The sequence below is a fragment of the Limulus polyphemus genome, unplaced genomic scaffold, assembly GCF_000517525.1.
Source record: "Limulus polyphemus unplaced genomic scaffold, Limulus_polyphemus-2.1.2 Scaffold1834, whole genome shotgun sequence".
NCBI classification, from domain to species: Eukaryota; Metazoa; Arthropoda; class Merostomata; order Xiphosura; family Limulidae; genus Limulus; species Limulus polyphemus.
In genome coordinates, this window is record NW_013667444.1 from 190,331 (window position 1) to 212,053 (window position 21,723).

A 21,723-nucleotide genomic window follows, 5' to 3' on the forward strand; every position below is an offset into this window, starting at 1 on the left:
ACCATCATTAATGAAAAATAAAGATTATTTTAATTACATAACTATTGTAAAGCAAAAATTATATATTCCTGTACTTAAAACTAGATATTCATTAATGTACTTATAACTTTTAGTTACTCATATTTCTAGTTTTCATACTGTTTTTCACTTTTCCGCTTGTGAGAGCATTAATAAAGCAAAGTTGAAGAAAGAATATAAATATATATATACAAAAACATAACAACAAAAACCGAGCATTTGAAGAAATTTATCTCACTATAAAACAAATAAATAAGTAACGTAGTTTCAAATTCACAGTAAATTAAATACACTTCATTAACTTAGAGAGAGAAAAATGAAAGTGCATTATATTTGCAGCTACATGAATTTAAGAATAAAGAAAATATAAAAACTTCATTTAAAAGTAATTATTATTTCTAACTTTTTAAATACTAATTCCACAGTTAACTAATTAATTTAATCAATGGATTAGCACAATCAGTATTAAGAGTTAGAGATGAGGCTGATTTATTTTAGTTCTGCCTGAGTTTTTCCTTTCTTTACTGACAACTTCATATTTGAAGTTGATACTTACTGATGGTGAGTATGAATCATAGGAACTGAAAAGAAGGAAAAAGACCCATGGCAAGAATATTGTACTAAAAATATTTTGGATTTTTTTGTACTATAAAAACCTTTTTCTCGTGATGAAATGGATTTCTGGAATATAATAGAAACAGATATATAAAAAGTAGTAATATACACATTCTATAATATAAACTTGACAATTTTAGTATTTCTATTATCCATTACAATGTAGCAAAAATTAGATCTATACTTATATCAACACAAATACCTTTTGAGTTTAAATATTTCTATGCTAAATATCTAATGGCCCTTGGAAAACTTCAAGAAATTCACATCTTGGAAAATTCTTAAAGATCTGTAAAAGACTGGACTAATATGGATTTTGAATAAAGTCGTAAGCTTAAACTTTTTCTTATTGAAATACTTAATAAAACAAACCCAAAAACAAAAAGTGAAAAAATAAGAGATAGCTTTTAAACTGGTTATTAGTAATATTTTATGCTAAAGTCTCTTTCTCTCTCTCTGTCTATATACACACACACACACACACACACACACACATATATATATATATATATATATAATAGACAATTTTAAAAACAAATATACTGGAAAATAAAGTTCACTCAAAACCATAGCATGTTATGTCAATATGTTGAAATACTTTTATGTTAGTCTGTAAGTAAAACAAACAGAGAAGAAGAAAAATATTAAGGAGAATACTGAAACTATTGAATGACAAATTCAGATAAATTTAGGGTTTATACATTAAAACATGTGGTCAGAAAATGACAGGATAACTTTGAAAACTACATACAAGTGTTACAATGTTTCTTTCAATATTTTTCTCTTTATTAGAGTTATCAGATTTAGGACGAAACAACAACTTATGTTTGATTAAATAAAACTGCTTTCAACAGTTGATAGGTTTTATTAAATGCAGACTTATGTGCTGTTTCTACTGTTTGTAAATTTACATATGTATATGTACATCACAATATTGCATCCCAGTGATACCCAATTTTTCAACTAACCTTTGAAAAGGATAGTATGTTTGACAAAATTGCACTTTCAAATGATAGTTATATAGGGTTAACAAGAACTACAGGAAAATGTACAACTTTCCATTACCACACAATCTGTCATCACAAAAAGAATTATGAATCATAAATACAAGTAATTATGTCACTTTTTACAATTTTCAACAGATGGTTTTTCTTCTATAACCATCTTCTCCTCTTCTGACAAGATGTCTGATTCATTATGGCTTATTCCTGTGCTGCCTTCTGGTGATGTTGGAGGAGTGTGATGATTCCTTTGTGGGTTTTCTTTGTCATCTTTTGTTGCTAGAAGAAGGCATACACAAGTTAAGAGATATAAACTGATGTGGTAAATGATATGCACTGTACATTTTTTATTGATTTGACTGAAAAGATTTTTTTTGATAAGATTTTAAGTTTTCAACTAATTTTTGCTATTCAGCTATCATCAGACTGTACTTAACCCTTTGAACACCGCTGCCTTGCAATGTCAAACTGAAGCAACAGTTGCATTACTAATTTCAATAGTTAATAAAAGAACCATTTCTGAATAAATTGTAAATATTTTGTTATTAGAAATAACATATATGTAATTATTATAATGAGTATGTGATATTGTGCTTTTACAGCTAATTTTCTATATGAAATGGAAAAAAAGGCTTATGTTATGTTCATCAATCCTATTCTCTCTGTAAAAATCTAGGTTGTATAACATACCTTTCTGTTTAATATAAATTGAATCTCCAAATATTCAGAGTATGGCAATACCATACTACTGTTAGTGATGTGTTACAAGCTTAAAATTATGTCACATCTACCAAAACCATATGAAGTTTTTATAATGTGGCTGATATTTCATTAGTGTTAAGTTAGTACGTGAATTTCAGTATTACGTTATGTTTATAATAGAAGATAGTTAGGCTCAGTGAGAAAGCTCTTTAAAGTTTCAAAGACAACAACACTAGTTACGAATATTCTATTTTTTCCTTTATTGAAGTCCACAAATGTTAAAAAGTTTCAAGTTACATGTGATGTGATTTGATGTTAGGCAGAATTACCCTACTTGTTACTCTGAAAGGCAAAGTAAAAAATGACAAAATTTTGAAGCTTTCTACACTTTAAATATTTGATGAATGCTTTGAACATGTTTTACATTCTTTTATGACTTATGATAACACTAAATACATTATGAAATCTGTTAGAAAAATGTTAGCAAATGTCCTAAAAAAAGTTAATTTTCAAAGCATGTGCACATTTATAATGTTTAAAATTAGTCAATGGTTTAGAAATACATAGTATTTTAACACTGATTTTACACATCACTAAAGATGTGTAGTATTAAGCTTAAAATCTATGTCATGTACAATTTCATAACCCTACAGGTTTAAAGGTTATCTACACCACTGAATGATAATTGTTAAAATGCCTCTCACTTGTGACTTGTATTTTAACAATTCTTCATTGATATGTTTCAGATCATTAATGTTTTAGTCAAAGAAAAAATAGTGACAGTAAGCCTTTACATTCTTCTACCTAAACTATATACAGTGTGAAGAACTGAGTAGTCTTAATCTGCTATTTAACTGAAGAAAATATATTAAGCTGGATCTGTCTTAAGGATCACATAATAACAATCTTAAAATTGTCTAAAACTAACAGGATTAAAGTTTATCATTAAAAAGTAACTTAACACAAATATTGTTTGTTTGTTTTATACCCTGAATTTTAATGTTGCAAGTCCTGAATTTCCCTTTGTGTGACATGTGACACATTTTCTCTAGCTATCTTTTCATATCTATCCCCCCCAAAAACTACGAAATTAAACATAAATCACTCACTATAAAATCATCATTGCTTAGACAAATCATAAATTTTATAGCCTTCAATTTTGTTTGGTTACAGAGCTATCAAATAGAAAATCAGACCCATCCTGCCACACCCAGCTATCATATCCTCTCTTTCAGGATTTGTTAACAGTTCTCTCTTAAGTTTAACTATATATTACCTATAACCAATAGAAAGTCAAGGTTTCATCTATCAAATGATGTATTGTATAACATTGTGTCCTGAATACAGCATAGTCAGTTTCACTTCTAATACAACTTTGGTTCCAATAAGAATCACAACGGCTAGCTCGGATGCATTTGTAACGGTTCTTGTTGCATAGTTAGAAAATCAGTAAAACTGTGATTGTTAGAGGAAATTGACTGCTTTTTGCATGTTATTAGTCTATGTTCTTTAGTGCACTACAACCATTCATTTAAAAAAAGTATGGTTAAGTCTCATTGGTAGTGGTGAGCATATATATATATATAAAAAAGAATACTGAGTATTTTATTTCTTGTTTTTTATGTTTATTCTATATTTATTGTAAAAGTAACTAAAATGTAAAAATAAAGATCTCTTTAGGTTAGTTAAGGTAAAATTAGGTAAAAAAATAAAAATATTTCAAGAGTCACGTACACAAACAGCTCGGAGTAGCTTGTGGGTAATGTAGCTGCACATTCCCCAATGATTTAAAACTTACAATGGTGTGAACAGTAGTTAGATACCATTCAAAGGGCAATCAAATACTAAAATTTAATTATAAATAGATGTATACTGTTATGAGTTTAAAGTTACTTAGAAAGAAAAGGAGGGTAATTTAGATTTATTTAGATTTTTTTTTTGTGGTTATGAGGTCAGTCAAATTGACCAGCCTTTTATAGAGTTAGAGTAGAGAAAATAACAAAGAAAATATAAAGTTTTACTGAAAATAAGAGATTACACAAAAGAAATTTGAGATTTCTGAGATGAAGAAAAGTATTATTAATTTTAAGACTTTCAATATGGGCTCGATCAATTTGACCGTACTTGTTTGAAGTCTTTATAGATTTAATACCTATAACTCTCAATATAGTAGGTATATTTTCATGAAATTTGGCAGTCTTTCAGGTAATAGTACAAGTCTTTCACATACATAAACTCATATTTCTTAGTGAAGTATTTTCAATAAAATAAAATAAAGATTTGTCCATGAATATGTTGAGTAAATGTAAATAGAAACAGAACCTATATCTCCAGAACTTGTACGATATCGATAGTTCCTGATGAAGCTGTAAGAGTAAAATATTAATTTAATAACGATACATTCCGGAGATATAAGTCATAATTTTATTTATATTTATAGAAATGTCTATGAATCATATTAGATTCCATAGAGCACAGGGGTTTCTAAGGATATCTAGATCAATATTCCTAGTTTCTAGTAATCCAGAATACATTTGAGCAGATGGAATAACCGTGATTAGGATATTTATGTTATGAATTATTATCCCCAGTCTTTAGTGACCATGCACAAGCAATGTTAGAAATGTATCACTGATACTTACTATTCATGCCATCTTGTGAGCTCGAGTGGTTTGACGAAGGAGTTGTATTTTGACTACAACTACCACTCATACTGTTTGTTTGTTGATTCGCTTTGCAAGAAACATTTGGCTTAAGGGTAGCAATATTTTCTGGCCAAAAACGTTGAGCTTGACGAGAAGTTTGGGTTTTGACTTTCTTGGCCTTATGACTTGCATCTGGATTACTGGCATCTAACATTGGCTGAAGAATTCTCCGCCTGGCATTAATAAACCTACAAATATAAATCTGACTTTTTAATATTTCCCATAGGTACCATGGTTCCTGAAAATAGACATCTTGAGATTAATAAAACCAAGTCTTGAAGATGCAGCTTAAACACCTGAATAGCTGTAAGTTACTTGAGTATGGAAGCACATTATGCTAATATAATAGTAGGTAGGCAAACAATGATTTATAAGCATAAGGAAGAGTTTTATTGATAGTGAAATATATCACGTTTTAACAGACCATTCTGTTGAAACATTAGTATGTTCCACCATCAACACAACTCTTCCTTATGCTTCTAAGTTGTTGTTTGTCTACCTACTATTAGCTCTAATTACTTAATTCAGTAAAATGACAGCAACTGAAAAGAACCCTTACATAAAACTTGGCTAAATAATCTGAAATTTGTGTCTCTAGAACATATATGAAACCAAATAGCACAAAGTAACAAATCAATGGTATAATACAATACAGAAAAAGCATTCTAGGTATCTTAGAAATATGAATACAATTTAGTTTTAGTTGGACTTTGTAAATAAAATATCAATTCTCATTACTATTTAGCATATTACTTGGAAAAAAACTGTTTCTAACAATAGCTGATAAAAATTCATAAAGTTTCTTAATATTCCTTTGAGTGTGTTTGAAAAACAGATGGAAGATGAGGTACTGGATATAATAGATCTGGGATATATTAATCTGACTGACTGAAAAAAAAAGTTACTAATATTGATTTAAGTTAGCAAAGCTGCACATATGTACAAACCATGTTTGACAGATACAATACTATTCTTGTCAATAACACAATTATAGCAGCATGAATGTAGATATTTATTTTATCTTATCGATGTATCTGCATAAAAACAAAAATTTAACTCAGTGTGTATAATTTTTTTGTTTCTATATTGCATTTCTCATCCTGAATTTGATAAGGCTAGTTTTCAAGCAACTATTAAAAATCAGTGTGAAGACTAGGCACATGATTTAACATATGAGGCATTCAAATAATTTCTTGGTGAAAACTGGAATAAATACATACAAAAAATTGATTGTTTAGAAAATTAATAAATGTGTATCATCCAATTAGTAGTAAAGTGCCTTCTATTTTTACTGGAAAATTCAATTTATTATAGTTGTTGTTTCAACAAGAAACTATTGTTATTGTTTGTGTTTTTTAGCACGTAACCATGGTTATTTGAAAATCTATGTTCTTTTATAAACTGCCATTTGATAGGTAAATATGGATTTTTGAAAATCCATGTTCTTATATTTGATGTTTCTCAACAGATAACTAGAGTTAATGAGAAATCTAAATTTTCATATTGTTCATGAAATTTTATTGGATAACTACAGTTATTTGAAAAATATACATTTTAATGGTTGATGTTGTTTAACTCTCTTGCTATGGGTAGGTCAAAGTGAGCATGTCATAACTTTTTAAAAAAGCTATATTCAAAACTTAATTAATTAACCATTTCACAGCAGCAGGGATGTATGTTTCCCACTGCACTGAATGGGTTAAACTACTTTATTTTCATTTCATGTGAATAAACTTGACTTTTAAATGTAGTTAATAAATCAAATTTCAATACAAGTTTTAAGTTCTTAATTTTATAAGGAAATATTTAAAAAATCCTCAATCTGCACTAGTATAAGAATTGTGACATATGTTTTCTAGGTCTTTCCTCTTCTGTAATTAATTTGCCACCCAAGAAGTACTGAATTTAATGTACATTATTTAGATATTATTAAGCCTTCAATCATATTTACTTATGGAGCCATAAACTAGAAAATCAGACCCACCTGCCACATTCTCTCTTTCATAAATTGCCAATAATTCTTTCTGACATTTTATACTACATTATTTACAACCAATAGAAAGTTAAAGTATTAATCTATGAAATAACGTATTATTAATTTATTCTGGTAGTACCTTCAGTATAAAAAAGTATGTTTAATTTCCATCAACAATCAACAGTAAAAACACAAGAGGACACAGGTAAATACTATATTTCTCGTTTTTCGTGTATATTTTATATTTATCAAATGTAAAAAAATTGGAAACTTATTAGGTTGGATAAGGTTATCCTAGGTTAGATAATTAAAAATAAAAATAATAATTCTTCACAAGGTATACTCACAAGCACCTTATATATTGCATAATTCAATATGGTAATTTGAGCTACACATTCGCCAAGTGTTTTTTTTTTTTAAGTTAAGCACAAAGCAACACAATGGGCTATCTGTGCTCTGCCCACCACGGGTATCAAAACCTGGTTTCTAGCGTTGTAAGCCTGCAGACATACCGCTGTGCCACTGGGGGGCTTCGCCAAGTGATTTACAACTTTTGTGGTGGTGGTATTACTAGTCAGACAAAGATCAAAGGGCAATAAAATTTATGTATAAAGAGATTCATATTGTTATGAGCTTTAATCTATCTAAATAAACAATTGTAGTTTCCTGTTACAATTTGCAGTCATTCTAGAGAGAAAAAAAAAGGTAATTTAGATTTCTTTTTTTTTTATGGTGGGTATGAGATTGGTCAAATTGATCGACTGTATACAGAGTTAGGGTAAAGAAAATAACAGATAAAATATAAAGTATTACAAAGAAAAATAAAAGTTTGATATTTAATTAGGAGGTTTCATAAATTACACAAATGAAATCTGACATTTTTCATATGAAGAAAAGTACTTTTGACCTCAACATGAAAATCACTTTGCACTGGGACAAATTTTTGAGTAAAAATAATTTATCAAAACACCTGATTTTTTGTGTACTAAAGACTTGCAATGTTTACTAAAAGCTTGCCAAATTTTGTGAAGATACACAAAACATATTAAAATTTATAGTATGGAAAGTCTGAAACTTGTAGTAAGAGGGTTAAACACATAATCTCTGAGAAATCATAAGTAGCCTAGCTTGTTGTAAATTTCAGGTATTTTTTTCATATCATGCAAGTAACACTCATTCTGTAAGAGGACTAATAACCTTTGAAGTGAAGGCATTAGCATGTAGTGTTTTTAATTACTGCATTCCCAACAACAATAAAAATTCTGCATTTCCTTTTACTGATTAATCGAACAAAAGCTATTAGCCCATTAGTGATACTTATGTAATGCATAAGTCTGTAAACTGTACTAGTTAATGTTTGTAAATTTGTAAAATGCTCATGAATATCATTACTTTCAGTCTAAATGGTGGCTTGAAAAGAAATTGATTTTTTTGTTGTTTGTGAAATTTTAACATTTTCTTATTTTAATGTAATGATAAAAGTTTAAAATCTTTATGCTTTACTCCAAAGATAATCATTAACTTCTTTGGAACTGCATACATGTTGCTGTTGTTTTTGTTTATATTCATAACACAATAGTCTTTTAATAATAGGTAAGCAAATGATTTATCAGCATGAAGAAGAGTTTTATTCTTGGTGGAACATACTACATGTTTTCTTTATAATCTGTACTAAGCAATACAGGGTTTATATATAGTTACAAAGACAAAAAGACACAAGGATTAAACGTTTCGTTTCCATTTTATGCCAGAAACTAATAGCCTATTTAATAATTTGAGCATCATCGTAAAAACTGCATTGAAACCTTCATATAAGAATAAAACCTTACTACCTAGCCCAAAAGAATCCCTAATAAAGGAACAAAAGCAAGGCATATATATCGTATCCCATGTGAAAGTGGAAACAATTACATAGGACAAATATCATGATCCTTGGAAATGTGTAGAGGTGAACTTCAGATATCTGCTTAAACATATCATCAATTTGAAACAGGTCATAAAATACTTTGGGATGAAGTTATTCTCCTACACCAACCCAAAACTGAAAAAGGAAGAGATTATTTAGAAACTATAGAAATCATCAAAGCAAACAATCTCTCACTTATCTGTGATAATGGCCCTAGCAACATCAGCCATATTTGGCAAGGTCTATTCACTGCTCATACACTTGATCTTTACCTTTCCTGACATCATTTCCATCACATTTAATCCTTGTGTCATTTGTCTTTGTTACTATATATAAATCCTGTATTATTACAGATCATACCTGAAGAACACAGGCCAATGTTCCATTGAAACTTGTAGTATGTTCCATCATCAATAAAACTCTTCCTTATGCATATAAATTGTTGTTTGCCTACCTATTATGATTGATAAATTATCAATGACTCTATTACTTGAATAAATTTAAATATTTCATTTATGGCAAGTGGGTAGTAATTAATTTAATAAATTGACTAGTTAATTATGATTACATTTCACATACCAGTTATTAACTTGTAAGAGGTTAAGATTGATCTGTGCTGCTATCTGCCTTTTTTCATCTTCTGTAGGATAAGGATGCTAATGTAAAAAATTAATATACGTGTATAACCAGCATCTGACATAAAATACCACATTACCGTAATATATTTTAAAACAAAATTGCTGAAAAGGAAAACTGATCATGGCAGCAGTAAAACATTTATTTTACGAATATAATAAGTTCTTACTTTCATATTAAGCTGTCACATAATGGTAGAAAGAACTTTAAAGTTCATATTATTAAGACATTCTATAGTTTACTCATATTTTTGAAGCCATTAAATAAAAGAAAACAGTTTACTGTATTCCATAAAAAAAAAGTTACAAAAAATTAAATTTCTCATATGAATGGTATTAGGCTAGAAAAACCACCATGTATATATACATCATCTCTGTGTACAAGAGCTAAAATTGAAAACAGTTATCACTAGAAACATTATAATTACCCTGCTACATAGTTACACACTTTTATAAAAGGCTATACTTTCTTAAGGTAAGCTTCACTATATATCATAAAACTAACACAATAAAAAAGGTTAGATGTTTTACAATACAGATGTTCACCAACAATGCAACTTCAACATGATAATTCATCACATACCAACAACAACAAAAAATCTTCTAGTAATTTTGCATGATTTGACTTTTACAAAAGTCACAATTCCTACACCTGTATCAAAGATATGAAAAGAAAAACCATATACAAATATAGCAATTTTTAAAATTATTTTTGAACTAGAACAGAATATTTGTATCAACCAAGTTACTGAAGACTAACCACTATGTGCTGGAAGAGCCAAGAACGCATGACACTAGTTGCATATTTTGGAAGAACACCTCTTTTCTGTTTCTTTTTACTTCCAAGATCTTCTTCCTCACTGTCTCCTTGAGATAATATTCCTTTAGGAGCTATTACAGTGGAGAAAAACTTCTTAAAATTCATAAATTTCTAAATGTGTGACATTTACAATACAGAAGATTAAAATATTTCTTATTCAATTTCAAATGCTGATTGTTTTCCTGTTTTTTTTAATCATAGAAATACTAAGTTGTTAAAAAATAAAGAATAAGCTGTTTTTTTTACACCTGGAATAATTTACTCAACTTTATTTAACTAGCCTTAATATACAGACAAATGATTTAGCATGAAATCCCTATAATTGAATATAAATATCAGAAATCGAAAAAAATAAGCAGTTTGAACAACTTTTCATAATCAGAAGAAAGCACTCTCTGAATTACATATAAAACTATAGAGAATATGATGGTCACATTTGAAGAAAACTTATTTACAATGTGGCAGACAGAGTATGCTTATAATATATGCCCAAATCTTACCCCATTTGTACTATTAGGTAGAAATGTTATTTCAATTAATTAATTTATATAATCAAGTAAAGTTGATTGTTACTTTGCATCCCTGTCTTATAATTTAAAAATGAAGTACAAAAATAAAAAAAGTGTGCAATACTTAGTTGTGAAGTAGACCTAATCCTTTAAATACTGTATTATCCTGAATATAAGGCAATGTTATTTTATGAAACTGAGATCATGAAAATCCAACTTGCCTTATAATCATGGTCTATGCTATGAGGCACCTAGTGAACATGCAATCAGTGAACTACTATAAGGTTGTTGACCTTGTTTCCAACTCTAACATCTGCTTGTGTTACTTCTGGCCTCAGTTACAATAAAGCATAAGATAAGCTATGTTAATTTAACCCATTCACTGTAGCTAGAATGTGTATTTCCCAGTGCTCTCACCACCTTGCACTATGACTGGGACAAATATTTCCCATTGTCGATGCTGTTTACGCATTCCTCTGCTGGGTCCAGGTTCATAATCTTAACTATCATCACTAGATGGAGAGCTAGCATCTCCTTGTCTCATTGCCTCTTCATCACCACTTGAGTCACTTTCACTATCTTCTAAGCTATCCGAGTCAAGTGTATCAAGCATATTTACATAATAATTAGGGTTACTACTCGCCAGCATGCAGTTGTCGTACATTCTGCTTAGGCACCTCGTTGGTTACTTGAAGGGCTAAGTAGAAAAAATTGAGAGAAATCTATTTCAACTTTAGGTGGGATGCCAATAAATACTCATTTTACTCCTATATGTCATGCAGAGCAATTTTGAATGACAGTGGGAAACATTTCTCACTGGGAAATATACATCCCAGCGACAGTGAAAGGGTAAACACAGACATGGTGATAATCCCTGGAGGGATGACTTTTGCAGTTGCAAGTCTTAGACGTGGTTGTAAACAAACCATTTAGAGATAACCTATGAAAACAGTATACAGACTGTTGTGTTACCCAAGTACACATAAAATTTGTATTTTTAGTATTTAGATATAATGAAAATATTGAAAAATTACTTGGTATGGATGAATAAATTTTCAATCCTTTATCACAGGAGTTTTAGAAACTTTCCCAAATAATGAACTCATCCGACCACCATGACAATTTTATGGGGCTCATGCTCAATTAGTGAGAGAAGGGGGTCCTGTTCTATTGTATTTTAGTAGAGTCTAATAGTGCTCTAATATGTTTGTTAACATACATTTCAAGCTGATTATTTTATAAATAATTTAAAAATGAAAAATGTTTTACTGTGTTTTATTCTGCAACCCACCAGTGGGTCATGTCAAACTACTGCTATGTCACAACTAAAGGTTTTCAAAGAAAAGTCAAAAACCAAAACTAGATAAGTTCACACATCCATTTCTGAACACAATAAAGCCATCCAATTTTTTTAGATGTATACATATACACCAAAAAATTTAATACCTTACAATAAGTCTAAGAAATGCAAATGTGTTAAGAAACAGATTGTTGATAGATTTTTCAAAGAAAACTGTTAACTAACTGAACACAGTTTCTGTAAAAATATGTACAAATGAGATGTTATGAATTATATAATAATACAGAAAAACAAAAACTTTGATTGAAATGCTATTTAACCTTTACAGTTAGTGATGAGTGAAGCCACTTTCATTTAGTGATTGTGAATAGTAAGATTATGTCTTAATCATTATTATTTGCAGCTCTTTTGAATAAATACATCAAATTGAAAAATTATTGCCTATTTCTAATTCCTACATCCTTAATACTGCTAACTAATTCATAAGACTGCAACAATAATTTTCTGTTCTTTCAACCTTTTTCACAAACGAATTCCAGCTCAAAATGTACTGGAATAATATATGTATAACAGGGATGGAATATTAAACTACATCAGCATGCAACTAGTGCCACTAGCTTCAAAACATTTTTTTTTTATCAGGATGGTCACTTACCAATAGGTGGAACCCTGTTTTCTCCTGGTGCTCCACTAGAAGAAGCACCTATCTGGGAAAGTGGAGTGCTCCCATGAATTATATGAGATGATGTTGTATTTGTCTGAATCTGTGTATTCTGAATCTAAGATGTAAAAACAAAACAAACCCACTTAACATTTTAAAGCTTAATATATTTCTAGCTCATTTAAAATCGTTATTATTATACAACTTGAATATATATTGCTTCTGATGGGCCTTGACCTTAACCTTGGAAGGCATTAGCAATGGTTGACAGTTAATTTTTTTTCCCCAAGCAAACTTGGGATTGCTACTAGCATCATCATGATTCTTCTCTAAAATTAACTCTAATTGTGACATAATTAATATTTCATGTATTAAATGTTAATAAATATGTATATATCCAAAGTCTGTACAAGACTTCTATATAAAGTTTCTTTTCAAATATATTTGAATATCAAAACTCAATTTATCTATATATATAACAGTTTTTAATTAGTTTACATAAGTAAAAAAAGCTTGATTTGGGTGGAAAGTGATGTATTTATGCCACAAGTGCACAGATTGATGAAGTCAACAGTTCCCTACTGTTGACAACAAGCCTTTAGAAAAAAAAGAATATTTATCATAAAAAGTCATGGTTTAAATACTGAAAGCTGGCAAACCATTAGAAGCCAATAAGACTAATAATTGTGTTAATCATAGATATATTAAAAGGAATGCGGGAAAAAAAAATACGTAGTTAATATGGTTTATATTTTATTATCATCTCTAATGAACAACCATTTGGGTACAGTATTTCTAATTACATAACCCACACTACTGGCAAACTGCACTGCAGAGATTTAATGGTGATTCTAGCTGGCTGTTCTAAATGCTTATCGTCTTGGCAACCAGTCAAACAAATTGAACCTGTGGTCTCCCTTTCCCCATTTCTTGATACTTAGACTGGGTATACTAAATAACTCAACTGGGGATTACAAAACTGGCATGGTACTGGCAAGAGAGATGATCTTGTTGATTTCAATTATAGTAACCTTTTATACACAGAATCTTAAAATATAGATGGCATGTATCATGGATATATTAATACTCTAGTGTAAAAATCTGTAAATCTTCCTTTTAAATGTGTACTTGCAATTCTTTCATGTCCGGTCAAGTTGAAATAGTAAAAATATACAATATTAACCAGCAATTTGCTAGTTTGTTAGCATAAATTTTGAGCTCTGTCTGAGAACCATTTACAAAAGCAATAAACAGAATTAAACAATGCTCAATAATATCTAATAAATATAACAATTGCCTGCATAACTTCAATTAAAATGAAAGATAACATTTTCCTTACCTGAAAATGTATTTCCGACAGATACTCACCTTTACACATAGAATAGCTTGATCCCTCATGCATCTGCCTTTGAAATTTACATGCCACTGGCCTTGAGCTAACTCCCACTTAAAAAGCATGTGTATAATGTGAACTGCATGATGACATCATCATGTGACAACAGCCTTACACCAATAGGAGGGCAATACAACCTCTTTGCACAGTAGCTTCCCTTAAGCATTTGTGCTTGAAATAACTTCATTCATAGATGAGGAAAGGAGAAAGTGCACCAGAAGTAGGGAAGAGGGGTGGAAAGGTGTGATGAGGCGAGTATCTATCGGAAGTACATTTTCAGGTAAAGAAAATGTTAACTTCTGAGATAATATCTTACCTTCACACACAGAATAGCCAGACTTTCACGAAATGGTGGAGGAGCTGGTGCAATCAATCAATAAATCTAGATGAACTCCCTTCACATCTCATCTCAACCCAGGTACACTTTTTGCCCAGAAGGAAAGAGAGGGAAAGGTAAAAGAATACAAAGTATTTCAGGGATGGGCAAAATATTTGCATGACCAACTAAGCACCTGCACACAAGTGGTTGGTGAGCCAAGAAGTGTAGTATGGTCAGGGTTCGATCAGACCATATACACATAAGAATGGGGATGGTGATCCATCCTGCTGCAGAAAGAGGTCAAATTAGCTAATTGAGATGTGATTACCACTACAAAGACAGTGCCACCACTGCCCTGCTTTGCATCATGTTTTGCTGTACATAATCAGTGAGAAATTTGCCAAGGTCCACCACCCCAGTGCCTAGAAAATGGTATGTAGCAAGGGTCTCCCATGCTCCATTTGAAGAGGGGTATTCACACTGGGGAGACCTGGAGAAGTGGCCAGATCCTCATTGGATGCCTGCCTGAAAGGTCTTTTATTGGAGACAGTGCAATGGGTGACCACAAAACCCTATTATTTAAAAGCCAGTAAGCATGAGCCAAAGAAGGCTGTCACTTCCTTGGTGCTGGCTTTTTCTATGATAGTTCACAGAAAGTACAGTCTGGGTCAGACAACTGAGAAATTTTAATAACACAAGACAATCTCTAGTGGTCTTTTGTGGAAAACCCCATCTTGACAGTGGGCACTGGTAGAGCCAGGGCAGATGGGTTGAGCATTTTCTGTTAACCCTAGCTCAGTGCAAATTGTGGGAAATGAATATACCCTGGGAAGCAACACCAGCCACCTGGGAGATCCTATAAGAGGGTGAGAAAAGAGTAATGTACAAGAAAAATGTACCTACCCATCTCAAAGATGGAGTCTAGTTTTATTGAAGAAAGGGTGACTGAAGGGAGTCAAAATCCCACAGGAGATGAAACAGCCAGATGGTGAAGATAATGGGAGACGAACGTGTATATATTTGTCTAAATATCAGCCTGAAGGATCTCATCCAAGGCTCAGTGAAAATGAGATGCAAGAGTGAGACAGCAGCTGAATTCGATGTGATGAAATGTGAAAGAACAATCACTTGCCCAATCAACTAAAATCCTAGGAAGAAAGGCCCAGTATGGGTAGGTGAGAAGCAAGTAAGTAGGGTGAAAGGTAGTGTTAGCATTGGTGGCATGTACATCCAAGTGATGGCAACCAGAGGTGAGAAGGAGAAGGAAATAATTCTTCAGAGAAGGATGGTATAATGAACATGAAGTCAACAGTTTGAATGAAGTGCGCATAAAACCACATCAAGGTACCAGGTCGGGCATGAGAGTAGGATGAGGGTGTCAGTGAAGAAGGAAGGATCAGAACAAAGTGGTGAGGAAAGGGAGAAGAAAAACCTAAGGGTAACAAGAAGGTTAAATGTAATTGATAAAACCACCCAATAACCAACAATAGTGGAAACTGACAATCCAGGATTAAACAACCAGGTGAAAAAAGTTGAAAGGTGGGCCACAGTAGTATGGCCTGGAGGGAGTGGCTGATGGACCAACATAGAAAACCTGGTGCTTCTGTTGACAGACAGATAAGAATGGGATAAAAAAAGGCTACACTATCAGAGAATCAACCCCTGTGGGCAATAGACCAGGTGTATCTCACACATGCAGAGGAAGAGATGACATCCCTGAGTGAAAGAGAAATGTGTGGTTGGAGCAAGAAAGAGTGGAAATGCAGCAGAGGAAGAGGGGACCTGGATGCTAATTTATAAAGCAGAAAAAGTTAGGAATGTGCTGGCTAAAGAGGCATCCACCAACAGGACCTGATAAGGAGTTTCATGTATCAATGTGAGGACATGAAGGAGAAGACAAATAGGATGATAGGCATATAGAAAAAGGTGAGACCAGTACTGGTTGAGAATGTCGAATGCCAGGGCTAAAGGATAAGGAACTGGGGACAAGAAGAAGGTAAGTTTGGTGTTGAGAGGAGTGGGAAAGGCATCAATAAAAGGTGTGTCTAACTGAGAGTGAAACCAATGAAAAACCTGATGTAAAATGCTGTCCAGTTGAGAGAAATGATCTACCACCAAGTTCAGATCCCCCCAGCTCATGTCAAGCCATGAGATGAACCCAATGGAAATGAGTCCAGAATAGCAGGTCCAATGCACAGAAGCAAAGAGTTCTGGAACAGATACCCCCAGCAGCTGATATAAGAAATAACTGTGGAATTGTTGGTGTGGATCATGACCAACCAATCCACAAGAAGAGTAATGAAATGGGAACATGTCCGATAGATGGCAAGAAGATCAAAGACGTTGATGTGGAGTGAATGCACCTCCACAGCTCATTGCATGTTGTCATTCAGATGCACCCAGAGAAGTAAGCATCTACAAAGAGATAAAGATTGAGTCAGGGTGGTGGCAGGAAGATGCCTGCCATGGTGTTGGCATGGTTTAGCCAATAAGAAAAGAAGAGAGGAGTTGCACAATTGAGGACAATGGATCCCAAGAAAGGTTCCACTGGTCCAGCAATTACCACTGTAGGAAGCATGTGTGTGCAGCCTAAAGGAATGAGTGATTTGAGAGAAGCCAGAGTTCCCAAAAGCAAAAAATCTTAGTGACAAGACGTTCCATTGTTTCCATGTTAACAAAATTTGGCAGATTATCAGTAAACAGTACAATGCTTTTGTATGCATAATATCACATTTTTTTGTTAAGTCTTAAGGTTTGTAAAGCAATGTTTTTCTCGTGCCTTTTTAGTCTTTTCGCATGTTACCTTTCCAACATGCAAAGTAATTTTAATTTTAAGATTAAGAATACTTTTATGCATCAGAAAGTTTTCAAATTTCACATGTGAAATCTTTATCAAACATTTCTTAAGAAAAAACTTTAAATTTTATCTGTTATTTTCACTAACGAATCTCTGTACGGGTTTGATAGACTTAACCGATCTTATAACCACCATAAAAAATTGGCAAATAAATACAAACTATGCCTCTTTCATTCTAGAATGACAACAAATAACATGAAAAGATCAATATTTAGATTAAATAGCTTAAATCTCATAACATTATACATTTATATATATCTATTATAAAGACCTTTCAGCCATGCCTGGCTAACAATACAGAAGTTACAATGATGCGGCGCCCATGTTACCATATTGAATAATATAAAACTGACCTTTAGTCTTTACAAAGTGACCTGTCTTGGCTGTGTTTTAGTAGACTAGCATTTTATTAAATACATTCACATTTCAATTATTATACATTATACATGTATATAGATTATTGCTATTTAGAAATAAGTTCTTAAACTTATTTTTTTTAAACACAGGACAGTAAATAAAGAAGTAAAGCAAACAATTATCTCTTCTAATTATGGTCTTTGTACTCTGTTACTGCTTGAAGTAGGTTGATAAGCCTTTTAAAATTTTGCACGTGGAGGATATGAAAAGAAATAATTTTTTTAGGTTTTATATATACAGTTGAATAACCCAAAATTCATAAATTACTATATCAATACCATAGAATTCCACTATAATTTATCAAGCTTAGTAAAACTAAGCTGTATTATAGTCTAAAAAAATATGAAATTTCAAGCAGACTAAAGACACAACCTACCTCCTTGAAATCTTGGTTGAAAGAAAGAGATGGAGTCCTAAGACTTTAAAATGGCTAAAAAACCCTCTAGGGGACATTCTGAGCTTTTGATTGGTTATTCGTTGTATATATAGAAGTAAGTGTATATAAGAGAGCCTTTCTAAAATTGGAAAGAAGTGGGAAGGGTGCCATTGAGTTTGATTCATTACATGAGCAATATCCTACCAAATAGATAAGAGGTTTTTATTTTATATTCTAGCTTGTCAATATTGGTAATTTGAGTTCCTAATTCATACAAAATTATAGACTTAGTATTTTGACATAACAAACATCTAATTTGAACCAGTGCTGTATTCAACATACCACGTGACAAAAAAAAAATCGATGTTTAACTGTTTTTTTTAATATTTACTTTTATATTAAGAAGTTGAGTAATGTATAATACTAGAATTTGAATTATAATCTACAGTTTGATGCCAAATTTATTCACATAATAGTAGTTCATAAAAACTTTGAATGCGAATCAACAAACGAGATGACATGGCTTTTCACCCGTGGCCCCATTGGAAACAGTTAAACACATGCATTTTAGGTGGGAGTTAGCTCAAGGCTAGTGACGTGCAATTCTCACTGGCAGATACATGAGGGATCAAGCTATTTTCCATGCAGAGATGAGGTATTGTTGAAGATGTATAGCATTAGGTTTTCGTTCTTATTCATGTAAGGTTAAAAAAAATTAAATATAACAAAAATATACCCAATCTTTTAAAAGTGTTTTGTTGTTTTTACTAAGTGTTTTTATAAGCATTATTATCAATTCTATTTTATTTCAGTGATGATATTGTAAAGCCAGAGGCATACAAAATAATATACTAACCTGAACTGGCTGAGCTACAATGCCTTGTGGTGTTTGTACCATCTGATAGACTGTTCCACCTGAAACAATCTGGCTTGGACTTATCATGGGGTTCTGGGACATACCCTGCTGCAAAACTATGTTACCAAGAGATCCATCACTTGTCAAGCCTGGCTGTCAAAAACAAACCAAGGCACAATGATAATAATAGTGTCAAGTGATGAGTTTCTACATTCCTTTTTCAAATGGAAGTCATATATATATATATATATACACACACACACACACACACAAACAAACACATTTATTTAGCAGTTTCTTAAAATTCTGATTACCAGATGACATTAAATAGTAAAAAAAAAAAGTGAAGCCTGCCTATTCAGTTCTTAACTTTATAATTTTGCACCAAATTTGTGAAGCGAGTCACCTTTGGTTGAAGGCTTACCTTATGCTATCTTGGATGTTTGAAAAATGGTAGAAGTTATAGAGAATAATGATTGAAAAAAAAAAGATATTAAGGTTTTTTCCATAAATCATAAAATTTAGTTTCTTTTAACATCTATATATCAATACCTTTTCTTAATTATCAAAGCAGCATACTATATAAATACATAGGCAGATCTGCTAATATAAATTTTGAAAAATAGTAATCCCTGCTAGAACAAGGAAAAATAGCAAAAAATATAAATGTACATGGAGTCACTACTAATTATGTTTTATTTAATATTTACTAATTACAGTGTATTATAAATAAGAGCCCTGTAGGTATTACTCTTCACTTTCTTTAGGAAAGTATCTGTAAATTCTTGCCTAAACTTCTGATCACTATAAACTTTTCTTTGATGCAGTCATTTGGGACAAAGCAGAACCATGTTTTCCTGCTACTTTCCTCTCAAAAATGACCAGCACACCTTAGAGGTTTCTACTTGCACCCTTTTTTTTATCCCTATGATTACCGGCTACTAATTTTTTAGTAGGTAATGTTGCTTGCATCATATTTCATTCCAAAAATAAAAGTGGTGGATGGAATTGTTTAAAATTTGACAAGAACATTCCTAAAAGTATGTAGTTTCAGAAAAATAAAATCTTTAATATTGATTTTTTTCTACTATTTCTAATAAAAATTCGTTATTTAATGTAGTTATTTGCATTCGTACTCTGAATAGTTCACCTGCAAGGTGATTTTTATATGAAGTGTAAAAATACTATTTTTTATCTTATAGCTTTCACATGTCATTTACATAACCTATAGAACCTCATAAATTAATATCAAAAGTTTTTAAGGATAATATTTATATTTTATTTTCCATTTTCTGTACTATATCACTAACTCTTTCTTTTATCATCAACAAACAGTGCAATGAAATGTTTAAAATTAACAAATGGTAATATGACCATACCTTTCAACTCTTCACAGAAATTCACTAGAATAGTCATATTTTTCTTGTATGCATAATTTCATGTCTTTATCTTTTCACTTATATTTTATTTTTAATTTTTCTTTGAAATTCCTCATCTATTATCATTTATGCCCATACATCAACTGATCCCCGTGGGGTTTTATGAAGGTCTTTCAGGAGACTCCCTGCAGACATGTGTTGCCAAAACAAAATGCTGCTTATACATGCCATCTTGTTTATAACCTTTCCCAATCCAGGCAACAAGTTTAACTTATAAAAATGATTAAACCGTTCAAGTATGGTTTTTAAAAAATGCATAATACATAGATAACTAAAATATTAAAGTAAGACCTAAATACAATTTAACTGTCTCTCCAACTATAGCATATTTAGGTAAGAAACAACAGTAAGTGCTATAGTCAATTAAGCAGACAACAATATGAATGGCAGTTACATGTACACAATAAGGAAAACTGTGCATTAACTTCAAATTAACCACTGGTAGAGTATAGTGTAAATTGAATTATTTCTAATGACTATGTAACATGTACATTGTAGATATCAAGGCAAATTATAGATGGTGGGCATGGTAACTGTCAAGGGTTGGAAAACGTATTTCTTTTTCCCAGTTAATACAGTTGGAGGACTTATGAAAATAAAGGAAAGCTATTATTCATTGCAGGTGAAGCAGTCATACAAAATTGGCATTGGAAAATACAACCGTTCTGCTTTGTTTAGGTATTCTATTAATTTTCAATAACAATGATTTTTTTAGCCTTAAAATTAGAAATTACTGAGAGAAATGGGGGCTGAATCTTTAAAAGTCTAATATACTTCCATTGATTACACATTACCTTTTACCTGAAAAATTGTTAAAAAAAGAAAGGAAAGTTAGGAATATTGTTTAGCTGTTATATTAGATACTGAAAAAAAGAAGCTTTTAAGACTTTGAAAGAAACGTTTTTATAATACCATACACATTACTGTATGGCTCTAATTACAAGCAACATACAAGTGAATGAGAAATCTGGCTAAATCTGTTACCCTTAATAAGAAAGTGTTGCATAAAAATGGGACACACAAATGTCCCTATGAACCGAGAAAATTAAAACCAAGAACTTGAAACACTTTACTTCTACCTGCTTATAACAAAAGTAATAGAAATAACAGAGATAAGTATTCAGAAAGTATCATACATTTATCTTTCAACAATTACATATGATGTGAAAAAATTATCACCAATAGCGTATTAAATTGAGAGAGGGGGTCTACAATAAAA

At 31.4% G+C, this 21,723-nt stretch overlaps 1 protein-coding gene across 1 annotated transcript in view; it reads right to left on the reverse strand.

Moving 5' to 3' along the window:
• Window positions 1-1,137: 1,137 nt before the first annotated feature.
• LOC106465095 (homeobox protein PKNOX2-like) overlaps window positions 1,138-21,723 on the reverse strand; it is a 44,344-nt gene continuing 23,758 nt past the window's right edge. Inside the window, exons 5-10 of the mRNA XM_022392924.1 lie at window positions 19,066-19,218; window positions 12,842-12,965; window positions 10,318-10,448; window positions 9,502-9,578; window positions 4,979-5,229; window positions 1,138-1,913 (exon numbers count right to left, since the gene is read on the reverse strand). Coding sequence (XP_022248632.1) covers window positions 1,753-1,913; window positions 4,979-5,229; window positions 9,502-9,578; window positions 10,318-10,448; window positions 12,842-12,965; window positions 19,066-19,218 — 897 coding nt within the window. The 3' untranslated portion in view covers window positions 1,138-1,752. The remainder of the gene's footprint in view (window positions 1,914-4,978; window positions 5,230-9,501; window positions 9,579-10,317; window positions 10,449-12,841; window positions 12,966-19,065; window positions 19,219-21,723) is intronic.